The 25586-nt window shown below is 37.9% G+C and overlaps 5 protein-coding genes and 1 long non-coding RNA gene across 14 annotated transcripts; 5 read left to right on the top strand and 1 right to left on the bottom strand.

Moving 5' to 3' along the window:
• The first annotated feature begins 321 nt into the window (after positions 1–321).
• On the top strand, positions 322–9521 carry ube2q2 (ubiquitin-conjugating enzyme E2Q family member 2). 5 transcript variants are annotated; one of them, XM_043227982.1, is made up of 14 exons: positions 322–464; positions 1131–1421; positions 2765–2869; positions 3849–3971; positions 4075–4131; positions 4232–4390; positions 4554–4638; positions 5841–5901; positions 6004–6094; positions 6200–6258; positions 6492–6540; positions 6625–6720; positions 6800–6866; positions 6957–9521. In XM_043227982.1, the coding sequence occupies exons 2-14, from the start codon at positions 1263–1265 to the stop codon at positions 6986–6988; spliced, it is 1143 nt and encodes a 380-aa protein (XP_043083917.1). In that variant the 5' UTR covers positions 322–464; positions 1131–1262; the 3' UTR covers positions 6989–9521. The 5 variants fall into 5 exon arrangements, with proteins under 5 accessions (XP_043083917.1, XP_043083920.1, XP_043083919.1 ...); XM_043227985.1 differs by having other exon boundaries at positions 359–1421; positions 4235–4375; XM_043227984.1 differs by having other exon boundaries at positions 360–1421; positions 4232–4375.
• Positions 9522–11383: 1862 nt separating this feature from the next.
• On the top strand, positions 11384–15421 carry ugt5a1 (UDP glucuronosyltransferase 5 family, polypeptide A1). The gene is made up of 2 exons (XM_043227977.1): positions 11384–11519; positions 13704–15421. Exon 2 carries the CDS (start codon positions 13717–13719, stop codon positions 15292–15294), a length of 1578 nt encoding a protein of 525 aa, XP_043083912.1. The 5' UTR covers positions 11384–11519; positions 13704–13716; the 3' UTR covers positions 15295–15421.
• On the top strand, positions 11407–17382 carry LOC122330725 (UDP-glucuronosyltransferase 2A3-like). The gene is made up of 2 exons (XM_043227972.1): positions 11407–11519; positions 15767–17382. Exon 2 carries the CDS (start codon positions 15774–15776, stop codon positions 17352–17354), a length of 1581 nt encoding a protein of 526 aa, XP_043083907.1. The 5' UTR covers positions 11407–11519; positions 15767–15773; the 3' UTR covers positions 17355–17382.
• LOC122330726 (UDP-glucuronosyltransferase 2A2-like) lies at positions 11407–25291 on the top strand. 4 transcript variants are annotated; one of them, XM_043227976.1, is made up of 3 exons: positions 11439–11519; positions 22975–23033; positions 23160–25291. In XM_043227976.1, the coding sequence occupies exon 3, from the start codon at positions 23173–23175 to the stop codon at positions 24748–24750; it is 1578 nt and encodes a 525-aa protein (XP_043083911.1). In that variant the 5' UTR covers positions 11439–11519; positions 22975–23033; positions 23160–23172; the 3' UTR covers positions 24751–25291. The 4 variants fall into 4 exon arrangements, with proteins under 4 accessions (XP_043083908.1, XP_043083911.1, XP_043083910.1 ...); XM_043227973.1 differs by lacking the exon at positions 22975–23033 and having other exon boundaries at positions 11407–11519; XM_043227975.1 differs by lacking the exons at positions 11439–11519; positions 22975–23033 and adding an exon at positions 12660–12795.
• On the top strand, positions 11434–22752 carry LOC122330730 (UDP-glucuronosyltransferase 2A1-like). Of its 2 annotated transcripts, none has more exons than XM_043227980.1 (2): positions 11434–11519; positions 20927–22752. In XM_043227980.1, the coding sequence occupies exon 2, from the start codon at positions 20940–20942 to the stop codon at positions 22515–22517; it is 1578 nt and encodes a 525-aa protein (XP_043083915.1). In that variant the 5' UTR covers positions 11434–11519; positions 20927–20939; the 3' UTR covers positions 22518–22752. The 2 variants fall into 2 exon arrangements, with proteins under 2 accessions (XP_043083915.1, XP_043083914.1); XM_043227979.1 differs by lacking the exon at positions 11434–11519 and adding an exon at positions 18568–18633.
• Positions 11590–20920, bottom strand: LOC122330735. The gene is made up of 2 exons (XR_006248075.1): positions 19115–20920; positions 11590–12021 (listed from the first exon to the last, which is right to left on the bottom strand). It is a non-coding gene; the product is annotated as an uncharacterized LOC122330735 (long non-coding RNA).
• Positions 25292–25586: the final 295 nt, after the last annotated feature.

The following is a 25586-nucleotide window of genomic DNA, read 5'->3' on the forward strand; positions in this document are numbered from 1 at the left end:
CCTAACAGCACTCTCTATGGACACTGAAGCATTTAAACCCAATCATTAACCTGAAACGGATGAAAAGTTATCCCTCAGTTCTGATTGGTTGATTGGACCGTTGATCCAGGAACATGACCAGCCCGGCCGATATCGCCCGATTAAAGTTGTGTACAGTCGCTTGTAATAAAGCTCATGCAGAAACTGCGTAATTTGTAGAGCTCTGTAGAAACTGCATTTGCCGCTAGATGGAGGCAAACAGCAACAGCAGACGAGCTTTTCGGACACAAGCGCGGATTTGAATGGGAATTTCCTACAAAAATGCCAGAGTTACAACATTGTGCATCAGTGACTGTTTTTCTCACGCGTTTTTATCGCTTTCTTACCAAACGTTGCACATCGCCGAGAAGCACAAAACAAAACAACGTGGATTGTTCTGGTGAATTTCACGTTTGAAGAAGTGCACGCAAAACCGACCTGTCTCTGTGAGAAACCCTTTAATAATATTAATATTTTTTTGTTGTTGTTGTTGAATTATTTATATGTTATATGCTAGCAGAAGGGAATGACCATACTGATTCTACGGAAATTATTTGTAATCGATTATCTTGAAAAAAAAAGATGTTTAAAGTACAGATTTTTAATCCACTATAATTGTTAGCCATTATTATTAACACGTATTAAAGTCATTTATTTTTTCAAAAAAAAAAATATTACAGATATTTATATAATAAAGATATTAATGTGTTGCTATAGCTACTAACATTATTATTATTATTAATTTAATATTGATGATCATGATAATAATTAAAAGAAGAAGAGAGGAATTGTTGTTGTTTACGTTGGCTGTCCATGAAAAAAAGACACTCATGTGAGTACGAAAAAAAACCCAGCAGCATCCCATGTATTATCTCTTCCCAATAATAATAATAATAATTATTATTATTAATGATGATCGACGGGAAAAAAGATGACACGCATCTATGAAGCAAAACCAACAGCATGCCATGTAGATACTGATCACTCCCGGCCCCTCGCACATTGTTTTTTGGCGGGCGTTGTTTTCTCGTCTCTCCCCTGCTTTCAGTGCTGCTATCTCTCTCTCTCTCTCTCGCCCTCCACCCCCTCTTTGTTGTTTCTCTTTCCTCCAGCCTCCGCTGCGCGCACGCACGCACGCACTCGCGCACGCACGCTCTCTCTCTCTCCCCGGATCAGCTGCGCGCTCGCGGTAGTCTGCGCGTCCCTTCCCCCCGCGGCCTGGCTGCTGATGAGATGAGTGGAAGATGTCGGTGTCGGGGCTGAAGGCCGAATTAAAGTTCCTGGAGTCAATTTTTGACCCAAACCATGAGCGATTCAGAATAATCGACTGGAAGCCCGACGAACTGAGCTGCCAGTTCAACGTGACGGGAGAGAAGCTGCTGATTATTCACTGCAACATCACGGTAAGATTCATCAGTCGTGTGTAGCTTACAGACGAACAAGACAAGGCCGAGTGAAACACCACCCACAACCCCTTTTGATTCGAATAAAGCCATCATGTTGCGAATAAACCACATACGCCGATCAAGATCGATTATATCCTAAAATAGGTGTCAGAATCGCAGCTTAACAAGTATGCACCGCTAGTGCGAGCTACGTTTAGCCTGCTGCTTGATTAGCTAACAAAGTTAACTGCGTTTGCTGTCGCTTTAACTTTATTAGCTAAACAAACTCGCCAGATAATATTCAGGTTCGCTGGGTCGCATCAAAAATAAGTTTAAATGAAGCAGAAAGGGGTTGTTTTATTCCGCGTCGGTGGGATTTTGCAGTTAAGTTAGTTGGCAGGTAATTAGCTTTGTGTGCTAATTTAGCTAAGCGGAGACTTCAGCTAGCTAAACGACGCTTCGGACGAAATATGTTTTTTGGTCTTGCCAAGCCGACTTTGAGATGCCATTTTGGAATAAATACGTCGTAACAAAACATTTTGGGGTTATAAACGTCTAGTTTCTATGCTGGCTAGCTAATTTAGCTGCGATTAGCTGGTTTGCCGAAGTTCTTCATTTTGCGAGGCCTCTTAAGAAATGCGTAGATTTAAAACGACACAACTGTAAATTCAGTTAAACCCGTCGCGATTTGTTACAAAGCAACTGCTGGCGTGATTTGTAGATGCTATGGTAACGCGTGTTAGCAATTTTAGCACATTTTCGAACTTCGCATTCGAGCAATTGCCGCTTTTGATGGACAAATGTGCGTGTTTGCGAAATGTATATAAACTGTACTACATTATGAAGAAGGCGGAGAGTGTCTGTGAAAGCGCACTGCAAAACGACGCCACTGCAGTTCAGCTGGCTGATGTTTTGTTGTTATTGAGGCCAGCTAGTTTGCTGAGCTCCTGTCGTGATGTTTTAGGTGCTGTAAGGTCACTATGTGGTCCTGACAAGCAGACGCAAATCGCATCGCCATCATTTAGGTTGTCCCTTGACGGGAGACTCGGTGATGGGAGGAGATTTCTAACTAGTGGATGGGAACATAATGTTCACATGATTTTACATGGAACCTCATCAGCTCCGTCACGCACTTCTCTGAAATAAACAGCACCTCACAGATCTGCAATGGTCTCTTCTGGGTTTTCATTAGGAGGGAGAACCTGCAGAGTTTGATTTATTAGTTTGGCAGATGGTAACGTGGCTGCTTACCGTGCAAGCGGCTGAATGAATCCGCTCAGACTTTAGTAACCTTGTAGAAGGACAAAGGGTTTTGATACAGTTCTGAAGATGCTGACATTGTAGTCTTGATATTTTCATAGGAGTCTTATCCTTCAACCCCACCAATATGGTTCGTTGATTCAGATGACCCAAGTCTGACTGAAGTCCTTGAACGACTAGAGGATGTCAGAAAAGGCAATACTTTGGTAAGGATGTGTTAAGTCTCTCTGAAACTATGAGATGTGGTCATCAAAATAAAGCACAAAAGTAATATTTTAATGTACACAAGTTTAAATGTTTAGGGTCAGTAAGATATTTTTAGTGAAAAATGTTAGCGCTTGTATTCAGCAAATGTGTATTAAATTGATCGTCACAGTAAAAACTTTTGCATTGCTTCAAAGAATCTGTATTAAATGCACTCTGTTCATCTGAAGCAGCACAGTTGTTTTTGTCATCGATTATAACAGCAATAGAAAACGTTTCATGAGCAGAAATTCGACATATGAGAGTATTTCCTGAAGGATCTTGTGACATTGAGTAATGATGCTGAAAATGCAGCTGTGCTTCATAGAAATAAGTTAAAGTATAAAATATTGGAAAAGTTATTTTAAATTGTAATATTTAACAAAAAAAACAATCTTACGAAGCCCAAACTTTTGAATAGCAGTGTGTACCATTTAGTAATTTTGTTATCATTTTGATTACAATATCAAGGGAAATAATTAGCAATTGTTCACATTGTCCATATCCTTTAATTTAATAAAAAAATTAAACTTGCATATTTTTATTTGCTGCACCATTTTGATTTGAGATGCATCTAAATGATAGCATAACAATGCTACAAATTTTTAATGTACAACTGTATATACATTTTGAAAGGAAATGTTATTTGTTTTACTTTGTACATTGCGTGACTTTTAATCATCTTTTATTATTAATGGCATAAAATAGATTATTTTTCTTTTGTCAAGGAATGTCTTATTTGACATTGTTCCAAATATGTGGCATAATCTTGCATCCCTAATCCAAAGAGAACCCAAATCCATGGTCGGGATGAAGCTTTATTTCAGAGCACACTCTGTGTTTTATATGGGACCCAACGTATGATATTTGAGTAATCGTGTTTTATAGCATTTGCCAGTGTTTGTTACTTACCATTTGTTACCACCTTTCCCTCTTATGCAGCTTCTACAGCAGCTGAAAAGGCTGATCTGTGATTTATGCCGACTCTATAACCTGCCCCAGCATCCTGATGTGGAGATGCTGGATCAGCCACTTCCTGCTGGACCCATCAGTCAAGACAAGAAGGTAGCCCAAATCAGCACAGACCTACATAATCTTATTACACTCCTTTCTCTTCCTGTTCCCGGTGTAAGCTGCAAGTTTTTTTTTTTGTCCTTGTTCTTTCCAGCATGGGACAACAGATGAAGTTACATCAGAAGAAGAGGAGGAAGAGGAAATGGCAGAGGTGTTAAACTTTAGGGCATGCGATGGATTCCTTGTGATTCAAGTTCTGATGAGAAGACTAGTTGATACCTAACACTTTCTTTTGTTTGTTGCTGTGGCAGCAGGATATTGAAGATCTAGACCACTATGACATGAAAGAGGAGGAACCGGTCGATGGCAAAAAGTCTGAGGACGATGGCATCGAGAAAGAGAATCTGGCCATTCTGGAGAAAATCCGCAAGAACCAGAGGCAGGACCACTTGAACGTAAGTGTCCATTCGGTAAGGTACCTTTTTATACAACTTTGGGGTTGGGTGGAGCAATATTGGTTTTTATTAATGCAGTATAGTGATGTGTGATACAATGCAATAAAGCACATTTTAAAAGATTGTTCCTTGCAATGCTGTATATGTTCCCTAAAATGCTTCATTGCTGGTCTTGTAGGGTGCGGTGTCCGGATCAGTTCAGGCCTCTGACCGCCTCATGAAGGAACTCAGGGAGATCTATAGATCACAGAGTTATAAGACAGGTAATTTTTGTTTAATTACAGCATTGATTTTTTTTTTTCAGTTCCAAACACTGCCTACATAGGTTGCTGCTGCCTGTCCAATACAGCCTGTCAGAAAAGAAAAAAAACAAACAAAAAAACACTTTTACAGGAATGTTTTGTCACTTTTCGGTTGTTTTCATGCTAGTGCTTTTGGTGTGCATCCAGATTTGATTGATGTTAAGAGTTTTGTTCATTTGGATGACCTTCTGACCTCCTGTGTGAACCCACAAACTGTACCTGAGTCCGCTTAAAAAAGGGATGGTCTGGGGACTGTTCATGTGAACTCTGGTATGATTCGGTGCTGATGTGAACGAAATCGTACCAAATCGTGGCAGTGAACCGCTACTAACGACTCACTATTTGATGATAACGTATTTCACTCACTTTCCTGACACACTGCAAGCAGTGAGCTGTATGTCTCATTTATGTTCGACTTCAGCATTCTTTAGAGCATTTTCATTATATTCGTAAGAAAGACATAAGTGCCAATGATATGCATTTTGCCGCCTTCTCCCGTGTTGTCGTGATTAATCAACACGGTAAACGGCTGCTGGATTAACGACGCAACCAAACCACGGGTTCTGACCCAAATAAGACACGAACGCAGTCCATCAGGGTAAGGCCGGAGCAATCGTACTGTAGTTCGGACCAGTCAATCAAATCAAGTAAAGCATCCTTAATGACAGTTACAATCGTTTTTTACTTGCATTTGACTTCAACTGACCAAACAGATGAAACAATCCAGAGAAAGATGTGTTTGTAAGGCCCAATCTTCCTTGGCGGTGTCCACTGCATGTCTTTTGTAACTTTGAGCGTTGCTCTGCTTCCAAAGATGCAAGACTTATACCGGCAAATTGCTGCTTCTCACGCTGATTAGTGATGGTTTCGCCTCTTACCATTTCAAAGAGTAGTATAAAAGAACAACATATAAATAAGGCTTTAGACAGTCACCATGAACCAATGGTAGTTTGAAGGCATTTAACAGCTTTGGTTTTTAACTCTGTGAACTTCGGTTGGCCTGATTTTGTTGGATATTTGTTGGAAATCTTTTATGTCTGGATTGCGCATGTGATGCCTAAAACTGTTGTGGAACACATATCTTAGTTTCCATTAGTTGCATCGTGTTCCAGGTCTGTTACAAATCTGTCTGATCTGTTTGTTTCCCATTCTGTCTGTTCCAGGTATCTATTCAGTGGAGTTAGTCAATGATAGCCTGTATGAGTGGCATGTCAAGTTAAGAACGTAAGTATGGTTGCATAACGTATGAAATACCAAGTCGGCTGATAAGTTTTAGTGTTTAAATCACTACAATCATTCTCATGTTTTTTGTTTTTGTTTTTTAAGGGTTGACCCAGACAGTCCATTACACAGCGACTTGCAGGTTTTGAAGGAAAAAGAAGGCATGGACTACATTCTGCTCAATTTCTCTTATAAAGTTAGTCTGTGTTCTTTGTTATACAAAAATACTCATTGAAGATAATTTGATTGAAAGAAGAGCTTATGCAACTGTTTTTTTTTTTTTCTTGCTTCCTGATGGCAGGATAACTTTCCTTTTGATCCTCCCTTTGTACGGGTTGTGTCTCCTGTCCTGTCTGGAGGGTGAGCATGAGAAATTTTCCCTAGTAAATAAGTCAGGCTAACATTTCTCCGTTAGCAAAAAGTAGATTAATTACTTCTGGCATTCTGCATGTATTTGAGGAAGACCATTATAAAATAAATCACAGAAAAATGATTAGTTTGTAATATGACTAATACAAATATACACTTTCATAATCTGACTATAAATGGTCATTTGTTCTGTCTTAATTTGTTTTATTATTATTCTTCTCTAGCTATGTTCTTGGAGGAGGAGCCTTGTGTATGGAGCTACTTACAAAACAGGTTTAAATTCTCATTGAATTTTACTAAGATTCGCACATATAATTAGAGAAATCCTAAAAAAAATTAATAAATTTGATCTCATAGGGCTGGAGCAGTGCCTACTCAATAGAGTCAGTCATCATGCAAATCAACGCCACCTTAGTCAAAGGGAAAGCCAGAGTGCAGTTCGGAGCAAATAAGGTTTGTTCGACCTCATGATCAAAAACCGAAAAATATTTGCCTGCAGAAACGTTGACCCTTTCTCTTTTGGTTTGTGCAGAATCAATACAATCTTGCCAGAGCACAACAGTCATATAAATCATTGGTTCAGATTCATGAAAAGAATGGTAGGTGGAGAAACTGTAAAACGAGATGCAGAATTTATGCACTTTGAACTGTTCTCAGAAGGTTTTGTTTTCCTCATGTTTTTCCTCCAGGCTGGTACACACCTCCTAAAGAAGATGGCTAGGAAGAGCATTGATCTGCTTGCACACTGCAAACATGGGATGTCTGGTCAAACCTTTGCTTTATTTTACTAATGTTTTCACCTTATCAGCTTGAGTATGATGCCCCCTCGTGTAAGTGGAAGCCATCGGGGAAACGTTTGCCCTCTCGCTGTCTGGAATGCTCAGAAATTTGCATCGTCCTTTATCTTCTGCAAGGCTGGACTCTTTGACCAGATCCCCTGATGTCTGGATTTCTGTCTGTTTCTCATGCTCTTTCTCTTTCTCACCTATTGTCTTCTATACTGATGGGACATTCAGAGCCTTGGTACTAATAAGGCATCTAACATGGCGTTTCGAAATGGCGTGATCAGAGAAAGATGGGTTTTTTTCTCTTTCTCTTCTTTTTGTTGCTTCCTCACTTTTACTGGAGCATGGCTCTGTTCAGGATTATTACATAGATGGAGATGCTCAATGAAGATGCTGGATCTGATCCTCTCTGTCTGCTTTTAAAGGACGTTCTTATGGCCATGGACTTGGTTTACTGAACTTAAAACAGGATATGGATGCAACTAGAGACAATGTGAAGACAATGTGCCACTGCTCTTGTATCTATAGAGACTTTTTTTTCCCCTCATGCATTCTGAGTTAACATGTACTGGTACATTTAATGCCGATGTCGTCAAAGAATCGTTACTTGCCACAGTTGTATGCGTAAGCTTCCTAAGCAACCCTTATGTTAATGATAACAGCGAGGACGAGAAGAAGGGGCGCTTATACGACTCTAGCCCCAAACCTTGTTTTTCCCAACTAAGGATGAATTCCACTCAGTTTCCTTACGCTCGCTTTTAGCATGTGGCTGATCTGACCAATAATGGACAAATGCGAGCTTTGGCTTTGAAAAAGCGAAGCGGAACTTGCCGTGGCTCCATAGTTGAACAGAGCTCCACTTGTATACTTGTAAATGGATTTGAGGCGTCTTAAATGTGGTGTTTATGTGAAGTGGGGGAATTATCCAAGTTGTTTTCACACGAGGACTTGGGGACTCGAAATGGGGGGAAAAGGTTGATGTTTCTCAAAATAACGGGGGTAATATCTTAAAAATTGTATTTATATAAGTGATATGAACATAACTTTTTTTTTGTTGTTGTTGTTGTTGTTTTTGTTCCCACCCTTAATTGTCATTTTCATAATTTCTGCTCCATTAAAAAACAACTGTTACAGATTGAGACATTTGAGGTTTACATTACTAATGGACCTCATGATCAGCAGTACTTAAACTTAGCGATTGCTGTCAGTTTCTTTTTGCGAGCATTGATGGATAAAAAGAGCGCAAATAATACTTTTGTCATAGCACAACACTAAAAGAGCACTGTTTCTTTCCATGCCTGATGGACAATTCTCACAATACTCAAGGCGTTGTTTATTTTACCTCTTGGATCTTAACGTCCAGTGTAAAGTCTTAAGAATGGCTAATGCTTCAATGTTCTTGATGAAAGAGGTTGTCAAAATACACCATACCTCCCCTTTTTTTTTGTCTTGTTTTGCAGTGTATTACAAAAAGTGGCTTTCGGAAGACTCGTGCATGTGAAGGCGTCTAGCATTTTTCATTGAAAACTCAGGAAAATCCATTCTGTTTGGAGACCTTTTTTGGTCCGTTTGCTCTACCTATCCACTTTAAGAAACTTCTGTAGTTCCCGAACTCAAAGAAAAGGATTATAAAAGCTTCCCATGGTCGCTATTTAGTATTTTACGATGGGGCTTGGTTTCATCGTAAGAAGTGTTAAAGGCCAATGGTGATTGGATAACTCTGGCTATAAAAATGTATTGGATTTTTCAAACGTAACATGTTACATCGTTGTTGTTGTTTTTTCTCACCCCTCCGACTTCAACTTTCAGTTGTAAATATTTTGGGACATTTGGGTTTAGTATTTGCACAGAATGTTGTGATTGTGCCTCTTGGATCAGTCCTGAGTTTGAACTTCATCCCATAACAGGCAGGCTCTTGGATATGTATATCTTTAACATAGATGCAAATGTAATCTTTTACTCCAGTCAAATGTAAATGTAATTCAAGAGAGCCACTGCAGCAGGAATGTCTTGAATAACTCAAGTGTCTGCTTTGCAAGTTATTGCTGCTGTCTTGTTTCAGAGATGTGCTTGGTCTTGGGTTTTCATTGGCGAGATTTGAAAAAGCAGACCTCTCTGAATGGTGTTTCCTCGGAGGTTTATTCATCTCAAGAAGTACATCTTGACCTGGGCTTGTCCGAATTGACCAAGCTTTCTGTAACTGATGAGTCTTTCTTCTGTTTCCTTGTCCGGAGAGTAATGACTTGTTTGTTTTTTTTTGTTTTTTCACACCGAACGTGAACCTCACCGTAACCAATAACAGAACTCGTCTCTGGTGCCATCTCATGGAATGGTTCTTGAAGCTCACACTGTTGGCATGCTTTCTGGGGGTTTTTTTTGGTTAGGTTTTTCCATTACAAGAGAATTTTGACCATGTACAGTATATTTGTAAACTTGCATCAAGTTTATGAATAAAGAATTTTACGAGGAGCTTGTTGAAATCTGTGAGTGATCTGATTGATGCTTTCATGCCCTTTTCATTTAAGGTGTAGTTCACCCTTCAAAAAAACATTACGAATGAATGAATGGATGTAAATGTAGGGTTCGGAGAAGTATGGAATTTGATTTCAAATATTTCTCTAGGAAATGTATGAAAAGCGTGTGTGTGTATATGTGTTTCCAGAGTTTTGTCCCCATTTACTTTAATAATAGAAAGATAATAATAGAAAAACGTACTGTACAAAGGACCTTTTGATAAATACATAAAAACACAGACTTGTGTGCATGAGCAGTACCCATCTCTTTTAAACCCTTGCACTCGGCCCATTTCGTGTTAAATTGGATTTAATTGTTAAAGGCAAGAAAAGCCAAGCTTTAAGCATGTAGATCTTTAATTCATGTGCATCCAATCGAAGGCAGAAGAAACGTTTTTGTGCAGATGACCATACTATACTATAAATATAAAGCTGAATATAATGCTATTTTAATGAACCATTACAGTAAAAAAAAATTCAGAAACTCTAGAGAGATTTTTTCGTAAGATGTATCCACTCCGTCTCTACTTTGCTTGGTAAAGATTAACATTAATGGCTCTGGGTGGTAGTTTACAGCACAAGATTTCATCATGGCTTCGAGAATGAGACTTGTTTTAACACCTTATTAAATTATCACTCTTTTAAAATATGTAATTAACACTGTCACCAAAGAGTCTGTCTTAAGGCTTTTCTTGACTTGTCAGCTGAGCTGTTTATTTTAGTATTAAGGGTTAGAGTCAGTACATTTGCTTTAAAAACACATCTCCTGACAGCTACACAAACTACTATCGTTAATGAGAATTCAGTGACATTAAAAGTTATTCAGCTGTGTGTTTGATATGTGCACATAATTGAGAATTAGTAGCCCGCAGCTACCAACTGATAATTTTAATATTATCCAGCTTTCAGTGTAAATCTATTTGGCATCATAGGATGCTGGGTATATCTGTCGAAATTTGAGCTATAAATGAAAAGAAGAGTTTTAAATGAAAATGCATGTTGCAAATTCCCTACTTTTAGTCAGTTTAAAATTTCTCAAAATGGAAGATTACTTGAATTATAATATCCCTACCACTTGGGGTAGCTGTTTGCTATTTTTATCTGCTTGCAGTTCCTTCTCTCCAGTTGACAATGAGAATAAAAGTTTGCATGCTCTAGGCCTATTATAATTTGCAGTACGATACAAACTTTATTCTATCATTTTGTTCTAATATTTGCTAATGCTCACTGGAACTAGAACTGATGCTTAAACTAAAATCATTGGCCTTGAACCATAGACACTGGTGCTCAAAGCTATGACTGAAAAATGTATGTATCCGGTTGCTGCACAGCTCGCCATTAACGTTGCTGTACAAAGATAAATGATGACGGGTAGTTCTACAAAAATAATTTTTAGAATATATGTAGAAGGAAGATTGGTAGTATTTTATACATTTATTGTACAACTGGGTCAACAATATCATAGAAACTTGCACCTGTGATAATAAGACCATGTACATTTAAAGCATGTGACATTGATGTTACACAATATTCTTTAACAAGTCTAATAGAACATGCACTGCCCCAAGGTATTGTAAAAGTTGGTGTCTTCTAGGACCCTAATGAACACATTTCCTGGAATGCTCTTAACATCTTTACAAAGCTGGACATTTAATCTTAGGTATCATGTTCACATCTAGTGAGTGGAGTGCAAAATCAAAGAATCTCCTTTTTGTAAAAAATACTTTAAAATATAAAATATTTCTGTAACTTTCCGTAACCGTAAATTTCCATGGTTGCCTAATCATGGATAATCATAGTTTCGAAACAGGGTCCAAAGATCTATTTAACTACCCTGATAGGTTTTTTGCTGTGCTCATTCAGGTATAGGATCCTTTCACCTAAATGTACTTGAAAAGCTCATAAACGTTGCTCGATAAATGCGCTAAAGGTTTTGGACACTACACTGTGCCAGGTAAGGTTTGAGATATCAACATAATTCTCTTAGAATTTGATCTGGCAATGTTTTTTTTGCAATGTCAGTCCATCGATCTGATTATATTCTGCTCTTAGTTCATGTAACATCTTGATCTTTTACTGCTTCAATATTATTATACATTTTCTAGATTTTTCCAGATTGTACAATTTGTATTAACAGAAGTATCCAGTTTTTAGGGTTTGGTTTTTGTTGTTTTCGTTTTTTCGTTTTTTGAAAACGGTGTCCAAAACCAATTTGTTGTTCCTTTCATTCAGAAAATGTCAAACAACTGTGATGTGCTTTGAGAAGTCAATGTATACATTGCAAGATATGAGATTTTTTAACAGATGTTTTAGCATGCATAAAAAAACCAGATAACAGTAACAGATGAAGTGTTACTGTAAATGAAGTTGTTTTTACAAGATACAGGGTTGATGCTACGAGTGCTTAATACGGAACAATTAAGATTTAGTTTAAGGCATTTAGTATAACAAATAACCTGGATACAAACAGAACTGTATATTCATCTTTTATAAGTGCCCTAATGTACAAATATAAATTGTGCTGCAATATGGATCATATATTATACCACATGTCAAAAAGTCAAGTCTATCTACTCAACCCAAGACCATGACCGATCCATAAAAGCAAATAATGCTGCCTTTACACCATGCCATAATTCTGAGATTACAACGTGATATTCTACTCGTGATATCAACCCCAACGATATCAACCCTCACGTGCTCCTGAACAACTATAACTTGTAAACTGATGTACCACGTCACTTCTGCCAGGTTCATTTTGGTGCAACTTAAGACTCAGATATACTCAGATATAAAAGTTAGTTTTCATTTAGATATAAAATGTCACGTGCTGTCACATATTGTGAAAAGTTTATATGTATTTACATGTATATATTTATATAATTTTATTTTATATAAATGTGATATACAAATATAAAATTTTCCTTGTATTTATGCATGTTGGTATTTATATACAAAATAAATATACACAGTACACATATTACAAAGATATTCTGTAAATTATATATATATATATATATATATATATTGGATGTGATTAATCATAATGACAATGATCTTTTCTCTTTTGTTTCATTCAAAGGGGTCGTGAACTGCGTGAATTTTTTATTTTACTGTTCTCTGAGGTCCAAGATTTTTGCAGCAAAAAAAACAATTCAGAAGAAATTCAGTCAGGCTATTTGTCCAGTTATGACCGCTCTGTTTGAATAGGTGTGGTGGATTACAGACTCGTAAGTTAACACCCACTGCTATGATTTATGTTTGATGGCCTACACCATTCACAAAAAGACACTACTGTGATTTAAGTTAAAAACACATAAATACTCTGTACATATCAAATTATCTATAATAACAGACAAAGCAATAGTGATCATGTAATAAAACAGTTACACTTGTGTTGCGAATGTCAGATCCAATATAGTCAGCACCAATAGGGTCTTCCACACCATGGGAACCATTTCGTAGTACCCAAACGAATTGTGGAACTACCCACTTTTTGGCGTGTTAGCACAGCAGGAACTAGGAACGACTTTAGTTCCAGGAACTAAAGGATTTAGGTTTTTTTAAGTTTGGAGGATTTATTTATTTTATAAATAGCATTTACCTTGAAGACTTCGTCCACAGAGTTTTCTGCTTCTATCAGCCTCAATGACATGCAGCACTGCCAGTTGACGATGGAGATTATATGTCGATATTCCATGTCCGTTATTGTGAAACCTGTGAAGCAACAAAAGCAAAGCTCTGATCACAGTATCCAACATCCTCCTGTTGTTAACAATATTTTCTATATATCTTGTTGAACGGCACACACAATTGACACTGCTGTCGAGTGGCTTATGTCATGGTCTAGTACTCAATGTAGGTGCGAATGCAGCCCTTTAAATGGTACTGGAAAATAGTTTGCGAAAAAAATCGTCCCAGTACTTTAGTACTGTATTTTTTGTTCTGTAAAGCAGTGCTAATATAAGCTGGTTTTTAGACTAATGGGAAAGTTTTGACTTCCGAAAAATACCACTCGTTATTATAGCACAATGACCTCTTATCTGTCAAAGGATCAAGGGAACGTTGATTTCTCAGTTCATGACCCCTTTAATTCTTCTTTAACCATTCACTGACAGCTTTTGTTTTGTTTTTAAAGGTTGTGTGCGAAGATGCTCCTTTCAGCGCCTCTCGCTTTGTTGTCGCTGTTATGCATATTATCTGAAACAGATGGGGGTAAAGTGCTGGTGTTTCCATTAGATGGAAGTCACTGGGTCAACATGAGGATCCTGATCGAAGAACTGCACAGCAGAGGTCATAATGTGACAGTGATTAGAGCCTCCAACAGTTGGTATATCAAGGAGGAGTCTGCTTTCTACAATTCTATCACCATTCAAAATACAGGAGGATTTGATGAGGAGTTTTTTGGTTCATTGATTGCCAATCTTTTGAAGATTAGAAGAGAAGGGTCTTCTATTTGGAACCGGCTTCAACTGGAGTACGAAATCATCATGATGTTTAAAAGCATGCATAAAGATATGATGCAGATGATGGAGAGAATGCTAGAGGACAAAGAAATCATGAAATCAATCCAAGACGCTAAATATAATGTGGTGCTAGCAGACCCAGCTGCCGGAGGTGGTGCAATCCTAGCTTACAAGTTTAATATTCCTCTGGTTTTAAATGTTAGATGGACCCTTCAGGGAGAGGGACATTTCGCCCTTGCTCCTTCCCCTCTGTCCTATGTCCCTGTCCCAGGAGCAGAGTTAACAGACAAGATGTCATTCCTCCAACGTGTCAAAAATGTTTTGACTTACTTGTTTACCCGGTTCCAGGTGGCAGTCATCACTGACCCCATCTATACAACTTTCTGTCTCAAACATTTTGGACCCAGTGTTAATTATTTCTCCCTTTTCCAGGATGCAGATATCTGGCTCATGAGAAATGACTTTACCTTCGAGTTTCCACGGCCCACAATGCCCAATATCGTCTATATGGGTGGCTTCCAGTGTAAACCCACCAAGCCACTTCCAGTTGATCTTGAGGAATTTGTGCAGAGCTCAGGGAAGCATGGAGTCATTGTCATGTCATTAGGCACCCTTATTGCTCAGCTTCCACAAGATATCACCAATGACATAGCAGCAGCTTTTGCTCAGCTTCCTCAGAAAGTGATTTGGAGATATACAGGTCCTCGACCTATGACTCTTGGTAACAACACTTTACTTGTGGACTGGCTCCCACAGAATGACCTGCTTGGACATCCCCAGATTAAAGCATTTGTAGCACATGGAGGCACCAATGGAGTTCAGGAAGCCATCTACCATGGAGTGCCTATTGTGGGCCTTCCTTTAGTTTTTGATCAGCCTGATAATCTCTCCAGGATGGAAGCAAAGGGAACAGCAAAAATTGTAGATATTGCAACTTTAGACAGGACTGTGTTTCTCGAGGCATTAAAGGAGGTTTTGCATAACCCATCTTACAAGGAGAACATGCAGAGACTGTCCAAGCTGCACCACGACCAGCCAATGAAACCTCTTGATCGTGCCATGTTCTGGATTGAGTTTGTCATGAGAAACAGAGGAGCTCCTCATTTACGAACGCAGTCTTTCAGAATGTCCTGGATTGAGTACCACTCTATAGATGTTATTTTAACTTTGATGGCAACCTTTTTGATATTTGCGTTTGTTACTGCTTATATAATTAAATATTTTTGTATGGTTTTATTCAGAAAGAAAGTAAAACGTGAGTGAAGCACTGGCTGGAAGTATTGTTCTTATGTTCATATTGTTCATCTTTGTGTTATGATTGAGTCACCTGTGAATGACCTCTCTGGGTTAGCTATAATAAAGGAGTACAATAAAGGAGCATCTGATCATTTGTACGTCATCCCACCTTGACTTTTATACATAGTATGACTGTTTAAATTCTGTCAGTGATGCAAACTACAGTGACTTGCAGATATAATAACTAACCTTTTTATTGAAGCTGTATTTCTCGATGCCAAGGAATGAATGACCTTTATTTAATATTGCTGAATAACTGTCCAATTTTGCAAAGTTGGGCCATAAAGTAGTAGAAAATCTATTTGAAATATTACATGTCATACTCAATTCCATTATATTTCTAAACAGTAATTCAGATTCTCTTTATGCTTCTAATTTATGAAATACCATTTGTTCTACAATACATTAATATAGATATTATTATTATTTTTTATTTAAGGTAATCAATGAGGATGCATCATTCCAACCTTCTCGCTTTGTTTGTTCTGTTACCTGCTCTCTCAGGATTCTATTGTGGTAAAGTTCTGGTTGTCCCTGCGGATGGAAGCCATTGGATCAATATGAAGGTCCTTATTGTGGAGTTACATTTAAAAGGTCACAACATCACAGTGGTACGAGGCTCAAATAGCTGGTATATTGAAGAGAAGTCTCCTTACTACACCTCCATTAGTATAGACATTGGTGAATTTGACAATAACTTTTGGATGACTTTGCTTCCCCGGTTACTGCAAATCAAGAGACACGGAAAATCATTTTGGTCTGAAATAGAAATCGGGCAAGAGATTTTCAGCAGCTTTTCAAAAGTTCATCAGCAAGTATGCAATATGACAGCCATGATATTCGAAAATGAGACCTTAATGAATTCACTGGAGGATGTTTCTTATGACCTTGTTCTCACAGATCCTGCTTTTGGAGGTGGAGTGTTACTGGCAAACCGTCTTGGCCTCCCTCTTGTGCTAAATGTCCGTTGGACCATGTACGGAGAAGGTCACTTTGTTGTGGCCCCATCTCCTCTCTCATATATACCTATACCAGCATTACAACTAACAGACAAAATGACATTCAGTCAAAGAGTCATGAACGTGATGGTTTACATGATTTTTATCTATCAAAATCCAAAGTTCTTTGGTTATCATTACCAAGAGTTCTCCCAGAAATATTTCGGGCCAGATGTTGATTTCTTCTCTCTCCTTCAGAATGCAGATATCTGGCTCATGAGAAATGATTTCACTTTTGAGTTTCCGCGACCCACAATGGCAAATGTTGTCTACATGGGTGGCTTCCAGTGCAAACCAGCTAAGCCCCTTCCAGATAAACTTGAGAAGTTTGTGCAGAGCTCAGGAGAACATGGGGTCATCATCATGACTTTAGGAACTGTTTTTGGTCAGCTTCTGAGTGAAATCAACGATGAGATTGCTGCAGCTTTTGCCCAGCTTCCTCAAAAGGTTATTTGGAGATACACAGGACCAAAACCTGCTAATCTTGGTAACAATACTCTGATTGTGGACTGGCTCCCACAAAATGACCTGCTTGGACATCCCCAGATTAAAGTATTTGTAGCACATGGAGGCACCAATGGAGTTCAGGAAGCCATCTACCATGGAGTGCCTATTGTGGGCCTTCCTATATCGTTTGATCAGCCTGATAATCTCTCCAGGATGCAAGCAAAAGGAACAGCAAAAATTGTAGATATTGCAACTTTAGACAGGACTGTGTTTCTCAAGGCATTAAAGGAGGTTTTGCATAACCCATCTTACAAGGAGAACATGCAGAGACTGTCCAAGCTGCACCACGACCAGCCAATGAAACCTCTTGATCGTGCCATCTTCTGGATTGAGTTTGTCATGAGAAACAGAGGAGCTCCTCATTTACGAACGCAGTCTTTCAGAATGTCCTGGATTGAGTACCACTCTATAGATGTTATTTTGACTTTGATGGCAACCTTTTTGATATTTGCATTTGTGACAGTTTATATAATGAAATATTTTTGCATGGTTTTATTCAGAAAGAAAGCAAAACGTGAGTAAAGTACTGGCTGGAAGTTTTGTTCACATGTAATGTTTCCTTTAGTTTAATTATTTAATGATGTGCTTTCAATATTTTTTTAAATTCATTTTTTGCTTTTAGTGTAGAACAATCCATAGTATTAGGACTTATAACCAAATATCAGTCACAAATATAATCCATCTCCTACATTATATGCCCAATATCGTCTATATTGGTGGCTTCCAGTGCAAACCAGCTAAGCCCCTTTCAGATGAACTTGAGAAATTTGTGCAGAGCTCAGGAGAACATGGGGTCATCATCATGACTTTAGGAACTGTTTTTGGTCAGCTTCTGAGTGAAATCAATGATGAGATTACTGCAGCTTTTGCACAATTTCCTCAAAAGGTTATTTGGAGACACACAGGACCAAAACCTGCTAATCTTTGAAACAATACTCTGGTTGTGGACTGGCCACCCACAGAATGACCTGCTTGGACATCATCAAACTAAACTGTTTGTAGCACATAGAGGCACCAATGGAGTTCAGGAAGCCTACTGTTAGTCAGTTTAAAACTTTTCAAAATGGAAGATTACTTGAATTATAATATCCCTACCACTTGGGGTAGCTGTTTGCTATTTTTATCTGCTTGCAGTTCCTTCTCTCCAGTTGACAATGAGAATAAAAGTTTGCATGCTCTAGGCCTATTATAATTTGCAGTACAATACAAACTTTATTCTATCATTTTGTCTTCTAGCACCCTAATGAACATTTTGACCATATTTGGACAGATATCGAGTGACTTTTTAGTGTCAGTTTCATCTACCTGGTGGTCTAATAAGTCTATATAAACGTATTATGTAATTTATGCATTGCATTAAACAATTAATTTTAATTTAGGGTTTCTTTCAATCTTTCTGTCTGTTACATAACCTGTTTAGTTCATTTCTCCCCTGGAATGCTCTTAACGTCTTTACAAAGCTGGACATTTAATCTTAGGTATCATGTTCACATCTAGTGTGTGGAGTGCAAAATCAAAGAATCTCCTTTTGTAAAAAATACTTTAAAATATAAAATATTTCTGTAAATTTCCATGATGTTTGCCTAATCATGGATAATCATAGTTTCAAAACAGGGTCCAAAGATCTTTCACCACTATTATTGTGGCATTATTTAATTACCTGATAGGTTTTTTGCTGTGCTCATTCAGGTGTAGGATCCTTTCACCTAAATGTACTTGAAAAGCTCATAAACATTGCTCGATAAAAGCGCTAAAGTTTTTGGACACTACACTGTGCTGAGGTGAATTTCGAGGTTGCCAGGTAAGGTCCGAGATATCATCAACATAATTCTCTTAAAATAAGATTTGATATGGCAATGTTTTTTTTTTTTTTTTTTTTTACATCGATCAGATTTATATTATGCTCTTAGTTCATGTAACATCTTGATCTTTTACTGCTTCAATATTATTATACATTTTCTAGATTTTTCCAGATTGTACAATTTGTATTAACAGAAGTATCCAGTTTTTAGGGTTTGCTTTTTGTTGTGTTTGTTTTTTTGCTCATGAAAACGGTGTTCAAAACCAATTTGTTGTTCATTTCATTCAGAAAATGTCAAACAACTGTGATGTGCTTTGAGAAGTCAATGTATACATTGCAAGACATGAGATTTTTTAACAGGTGTTTTAGCATGTGTAGTGAGGTATTGCTTAGCTCTGACACATTTAGAAAGCAGATTCAGATCCTGCTCGTGTGCAAGATAAGGCAGATTTAGTTTAAGGCATTTAGTATAACAAATAACCTGGATACAAACAGAACTGTATATTCATCTTTTTTTAAGTGAAATAATCAGTCCCTAATAGACAAATATAAATTCTGCTGCAATATGGATCATATATTGTACCACATGTCAAAAAGTCAAGTCTATCTACTCAACCCAAGGCCATAACAGATTCATAAAGGCAAAAAATGCTGCCTTTACGCCATGCCATAATTATGAGATTACAAAGTGATATTCTACTCTTATCAACCCCAAAGCCCTCACGTGCTCCTGAACAACTATAACTTGTAAACTCAGAACTTTCTGATAGTTTTAGATAGGATTGGACCAGTGACAGATCCACTGTGACCAGTACCACGTCACTGCTGCCAGGTTCATTGTTCATTGGTGCAACTTAAGACCCAGATATACTTAATATTACAGATATAAAAGTTAGTTTTCATTTAGATATAAAATGTCACGTGCTGTCACATATTGTGAAAAGTTTATATGTATTTACATGTATATATTTATATAATTTATATTCTATATAAATAAATGTTCTATATAAATAAATGATATACAAATATAAAATTTCCCTTGTATTTATGCATGTTGGTATTTATATACAAAATAAATATACACAGTACACATATTACAAAGATATTCTGTAAAAAAGAAAAAAAAATAGACTCGTAAGTTAAAACCCGCTACTATTTTTGCATTAAATACTCTGTACATATCAAATTATCTATAATAACAGACAAAGCAAAAGTGATCACGTAATAAAACAGTTACACTTGCGTTGCAAATGTCGGATCCAATATAGTCGGCACAGCATTGTCTTTTAGTTTCAGTCTAAATTGAAAGAAAGGCAAGGCAAAGTTTTTGACAAATTGGCACTGCACAGTGTCATGTTTTCAGAGCTTCTTTTCAGAGCATGTTTATTGTTTGGTTTCTGCATATACCTGTGAGTTTGCCTCTCATTATATACACTATGTGTTTGGGTCGGTGGGCGGGGCTAAACAAGCAGCAATCTAGAGGCAGGCATTGATCTTCTTCTGCAGAGGCTGTGTTTAGCCACACTATTAAATCACAGAGTGGCATGTTCTATAACCTTTTGTTTGGGCAGATTGGCTTCAATAGGGCATTTTGTAGTACCCAAACTAATTGTGGAACTACCCACTTTTTGGCGTGTTCGCACAGCAGGAACTAGGAACGACTTTAGTTCCAGGAACTCCGTTTGGAGGATTTATTTATTTTATAAATGGCATTTACCTTGAAGACTTCGTCCACAGCGTTTTCTGCTTCTATCAGCCTCAATGACATGCAGCACTGCCAGTTAACATTGGAGATTCTTAGTCATCCTTTCCGTTCTTTCAATCACTTGACGTATATGTCGATATTCCATGTCCGTTATTGTGAAACCTGTGAAACAACAAAAGCAAAGCTCCAATCACAGTGTCCAACATCCTCCTGTTGTTAACAATATTCTTCTTTGAATATCTTGTTGAACGGCACACACAAATGACACTGCTGTTGAGTGGCTTATGTCATGGTCTAATACTCAATGTAGGTGCGAATGCAGCCCTTTAAATGGTACTGGAAAATAGTTTGCGCAAAATCTTCCCAGTACTTTAGTACTGTATTTTTTGTTCTGTAACTAAAGGGGTGCTAATATAAGCTGGTTATTAGACTAATAGGAAAGTTTTGACTTCCGAAATATACCACTCGTTATTATAGCACAATGACCTCTTATCTGTCAAAGGATCAAGGGAACGTTGATTTCTCAGTTCATGACCCCTTTAATTCTTCTTTAACCATTCACTTACAGATTTTGTTTTGTTTTTAAAGGTTGTGTGCGAAGATGCTCCTTTCAGCCCCTCTTGGTTTGTTGTCGCTGTTATTCTTATTATCTGTAACAGATGGGGGTAAAGTGCTGGTGCTTCCACTAGATGGAAGTCACTGGGTCAACATGAGGATCCTGATCGAAGAACTGCACAGCAGAGGTCATAATGTGACAGTGATTAGAGCCTCCAACAGTTGGTATATCAAGGAGGAGTCTGCTTTCTACAATTCTATCACCATTCCAAATACACAAGGATTTAATGAGAAGTTTTTTGGTTCATTGATTGGCAAACTCTTGAAGATTAGAAGAGAGGGGTCTTCTATTTGGAACCGGCTTCAACTGGAGTACGAAATCATTATGATGTATAAAAGTATACATGAAGATATGATGCAGATAATGGAGAGAATGCTAGAGGACAAAGAAATCATTAAATCAATCCAAGACGCTAAATATAATGTGGTGCTAGCAGACCCAGCTGCCGGAGGTGGTGCAATCCTAGCTTACAAGTTTAATATTCCTCTAGTTTTGAATGTTAAGTGGACCCTTCAGGGAGAGGGACATTTCGCCCTTGCTCCTTCCCCTCTGTCCTATGTCCCTGTCCCAGGAGCAGAGTTAACAGACAAGATGTCATTCCTCCAACGAGTCAAAAATGTTTTGACTTACTTGTTTACCCGGTTCCAGGTGGCAGTCGTCACTGAGCCCATCTATACAACTTTCTGTCTCAAACATTTTGGACCCAGTGTTAATTATTTCTCCCTCTTCCAGGATGCAGATATCTGGCTCATAAGAAATGACTTTACCTTTGAGTTTCCACGGCCCACAATGCCCAATATCGTCTATATTGGTGGCTTCCAGTGTAAACCCACCAAGCCACTTCCAGCTGATCTTGAGGAATTTGTGCAGAGCTCAGGGAAGCATGGAGTCATTGTCATGTCATTAGGCACCCTTATTGCTCAGCTTCCACAAGATATCACCAATGACATAGCAGCAGCTTTTGCTCAGCTTCCTCAGAAAGTGATTTGGAGATATACAGGTCCTCGACCTATGACTCTTGGTAACAACACTTTACTTGTGGACTGGCTCCCACAAAATGACCTGCTTGGACATCCCCAGATTAAAGCATTTGTAGCACATGGAGGCATCAATGGAGTTCAGGAAGCCATCTACCATGGAGTGCCTATTGTGGGCCTTCCTTTAGCTTTTGACCAGCCTGACAATCTCTTCAGAATGGAAGCAAAGGGAACAGCAAAAATTTTAGATATTGCAACTCTGGACAGGACTGTGTTTCTCGAGGCATTAAAGGAGGTTTTGCATAACCCATTTTACAAGGAGAACATGCAGAGACTGTCCAAGCTGCACCACGACCAGCCAATGAAACCTCTTGATCGTGCCATGTTCTGGATTGAGTTTGTCATGAGAAACAGAGGAGCTCCTCATTTACGAACGCAGTCTTTCAGAATGTCTTGGATTGAGTACCACTCTATAGATGTTATTTTAACTTTAATGGCAATACTTTTCCTTTTTGCCTTTGTCACTGTGTGTGTAATTAGATATCTTCTTAGAGTTTGTATCAAAAATAAATTAAAACATGATTGATGTACCAGCAACAAATACCACCACATCTGATTGTGAAAGCATATGTTTTTCAGAAGGTTTTCCTTTTTTATTATTGTTAATGTCTCTTGATTCTAAATGTAAACATAATAACAATAATAATCTAAACAATTCAGTTCAGTATTTTCCTTGATTTAATATTACTGATTTGTTATTTTACTAACTATTTGAAACTACATTTTTGGCTGTTAGTGCTCAATAAATCATTTTATCATAACCTGCTACAATAAAGTCTTCTCTTTATTAGTTTTGGTGAAGCTTTTGTCTGTTCAAATACTACAATAAATATAAATTTAAAAGGAAAGCTGACAAATACACATGAATTAACAATCTCTGATTATTATTGTAAAACTTTGAAAAATCTATTGTGGTTGCAAACTGCATTTCCTAATTTGTTGACCCCAAAATTAAAACTCTGTCATCATTTACTCACACTCAGGTAATTACAAACCTGTAGGACTTTATCTCCTGTGCCTTACAACCTGGAGATAATAACCAGTTAGTAGATGTCTATGTTTTTAATACTTGTTTCTTGATATGTCAGGACATTATTTTAATTATTGGTGTATTTTGTGAAATGCTGTGTACTCTTTTAATTCTCTCTAATATTCTTTCTTATTAAAGGTCAAAAGTGAAGATGCATGACTCCACCTTTCTTGGTTTGATCATCCTGTTATCTACTCTGTCCAGCTCTTATGCTGGTAAAATTCTGGTCGTCCCTGTGGAAGGAAGCCACTGGATCAATATGAAGATCCTTATTGGGGAATTACATGCAAATGGTCACAATATCACAGTGGTCCGAGGTTCTAGTAGCTGGTACATTGAGGAACAGTCTCCTCTCTACACTTCCATTACTGTAGACACTGGTAAATTTGACGATGACTTCCTGGAGACGTTTCTTCCTCACATACTGAAAATGCAGAGACAAGGAAGATCATTGTGGAATGAAATTGCACTTGCTGATAAAGTTTCTGAGAAGGTTGCAGAGTTTCATCAGCAAATATGCAATATGACAGCTGCCATGTTTGAAAATAAGACATTGATGCATTCTCTGGAAGATGCTGCATATGACCTTGTTCTCACGGATCCTGCTTTTGGAGGTGGAGTGTTACTGGCACACCATCTTGGCCTCCCTCTTGTGCTAAATGTCCGCTGGACCGTATACGGCGAAGCCCATTTTGATATTGCGCCATCACCTCTCTCATATGTACCTGTTGCAGGATTACAGCTAACTGATAAGATGACATTCAGTCAGAGAGTAACAAATGTGTTGACATATATAATGACTCTTTATAAAAGTTCCAAGTATTTTGGTTCTCCTTACCAAGAGGTCTGCCAGAAATATTTCGGGCCAGATGTTGATTTCTTCTCTCTCCTTCAGAATGCAGATATCTGGCTCATGAGAAATGATTTCACTTTTGAGTTTCCGCGACCCACAATGCCAAATGTTGTCTACATGGGTGGCTTCCAGTGCAAACCAGCTAAGCCCCTTCCAGATAAACTTGAGAAGTTTGTGCAGAGCTCAGGAGAACATGGGGTCATCATCATGACTTTAGGAACTGTTTTTGGTCAGCTTCTGAGTGAAATCAACGATGAGATTGCTGCAGCTTTTGCCCAACTTCCTCAAAAGGTTATTTGGAGACACACAGGACCAAAACCTGCTAATCTTGGAAACAATACTCTGATTGTGGACTGGCTCCCACAAAATGACCTGCTTGGACATCCCCAGATTAAAGCATTTGTAGCACATGGAGGCACCAATGGAGTTCAGGAAGCCATCTACCATGGAGTGCCTATTGTGGGCCTTCCTTTAGCTTTTGATCAGCCTGATAATCTCTCCAGGATGCAAGCAAAAGGAACAGCAAAAATTGTAGATATTGCAACTTTAGACAGGACTGTGTTTCTCGAGGCATTAAAGGAGGTTTTGCATAACCCATCTTACAAGGAGAACATGCAGAGACTGTCCAAGCTGCACCACGACCAGCCAATGAAACCTCTTGATCGTGCCATCTTCTGGATTGAGTTTGTCATGAGAAACAGAGGAGCTCCTCATTTACGAACACAGTCTTTCAGAATGTCCTGGATTGAGTACCACTCTATAGATGTTATTTTGACTCTGCTGATGGCAGTTGTTTTGTTTTGTTTCATGGTTTACTCTATCATAAAATTTCTTTGTTTTAAAGTAGTATTTAAGAAGAAAATGAAAGCTGAATGATTGAATATTTGTCCCGAATCCCAGGAATTTATTCCATAACCAGTGTTTTGTCCCTATTAGCAATTGTGTTGTTAGTGTCAGTTACACATTACCTTTATGATAAAACTGATTTGGTACGTGGGATTTTATCAAAACAAAGCCAAAAAGTAGTGGACAAAACAATTTAATGTTTTATAAACAGCATATATCAGACTATTATCTATTATGAAGCAAAAATATAGTTATGCTTTTTAAGTATTTTGCTTTTCATATGTAATTATGGTATTGTTTTATGAAAATGAACTAAATAAACTACGTATAGCCAAATGTGTATTAATTTATGGCTACAGTGCTTAATTTGTGAAGGGTTTTATGTGTGTCGTGGAGGAAAAGAAAGAAACAAACCATTGTGTCTGTGGGATAGTAATGTAACTTAATACACTAAGAAATGTAATAAACTCTAAAAAACATAATAATAATTTCAAAAATGCACATAAAAAAAATCAAACTAAAAAGGGTGAATTAAGACTATGGAGATATAAATAAAGAGGATTAGGCTATAGAGAGTTGTACACGTCGTCTTTCTATTCATTGTATTTTGTGTAGTTTTTTTGTATTCATCATTCTTCAAAGATACAAAGCCAACCCTAATCAAACACACCTGAGCAAGCTAAACAATGACTTCGGGATTACTAAGGACATGTCCGCACGGACACAGGTATTTTTATAAGGAGTTTTTCCTTGCAGAAGATCTGCACTTTAATCTCCCTGCCCCGTATCAACACTGCAAAATGGGAAAATACAAAAACACCCATAATGACACCTGGGTGACTAAAAATCTTGCCCCTGTAAAGTGT

This window comes from Puntigrus tetrazona, chromosome 25 (genome assembly GCF_018831695.1).
Source record: "Puntigrus tetrazona isolate hp1 chromosome 25, ASM1883169v1, whole genome shotgun sequence".
NCBI classification, from domain to species: Eukaryota; Metazoa; Chordata; class Actinopteri; order Cypriniformes; family Cyprinidae; genus Puntigrus; species Puntigrus tetrazona.

Coding starts and splice junctions, on each gene's coding strand:
- ube2q2 (XM_043227982.1), top strand. CDS start 1,263: ATGTCGGTGTCGGGGCTGAAGGCCGAATTAAAGTTCCTGGAGTCAATT. Junction 5,902..6,003: donor TGGCATGTCAAGTTAAGAAC/GTAAGTATGGTT, acceptor TTGTTTTTTAAG/GGTTGACCCAGACAGTCCAT. Junction 6,541..6,624: donor TGGAGCTACTTACAAAACAG/GTTTAAATTCTC, acceptor TTGATCTCATAG/GGCTGGAGCAGTGCCTACTC.
- ugt5a1 (XM_043227977.1), top strand. CDS start 13,717: ATGCTCCTTTCAGCGCCTCTCGCTTTGTTGTCGCTGTTATGCATATTA.
- LOC122330725 (XM_043227972.1), top strand. CDS start 15,774: ATGAGGATGCATCATTCCAACCTTCTCGCTTTGTTTGTTCTGTTACCT.
- LOC122330730 (XM_043227980.1), top strand. CDS start 20,940: ATGCTCCTTTCAGCCCCTCTTGGTTTGTTGTCGCTGTTATTCTTATTA.
- LOC122330726 (XM_043227973.1), top strand. CDS start 23,173: ATGCATGACTCCACCTTTCTTGGTTTGATCATCCTGTTATCTACTCTG.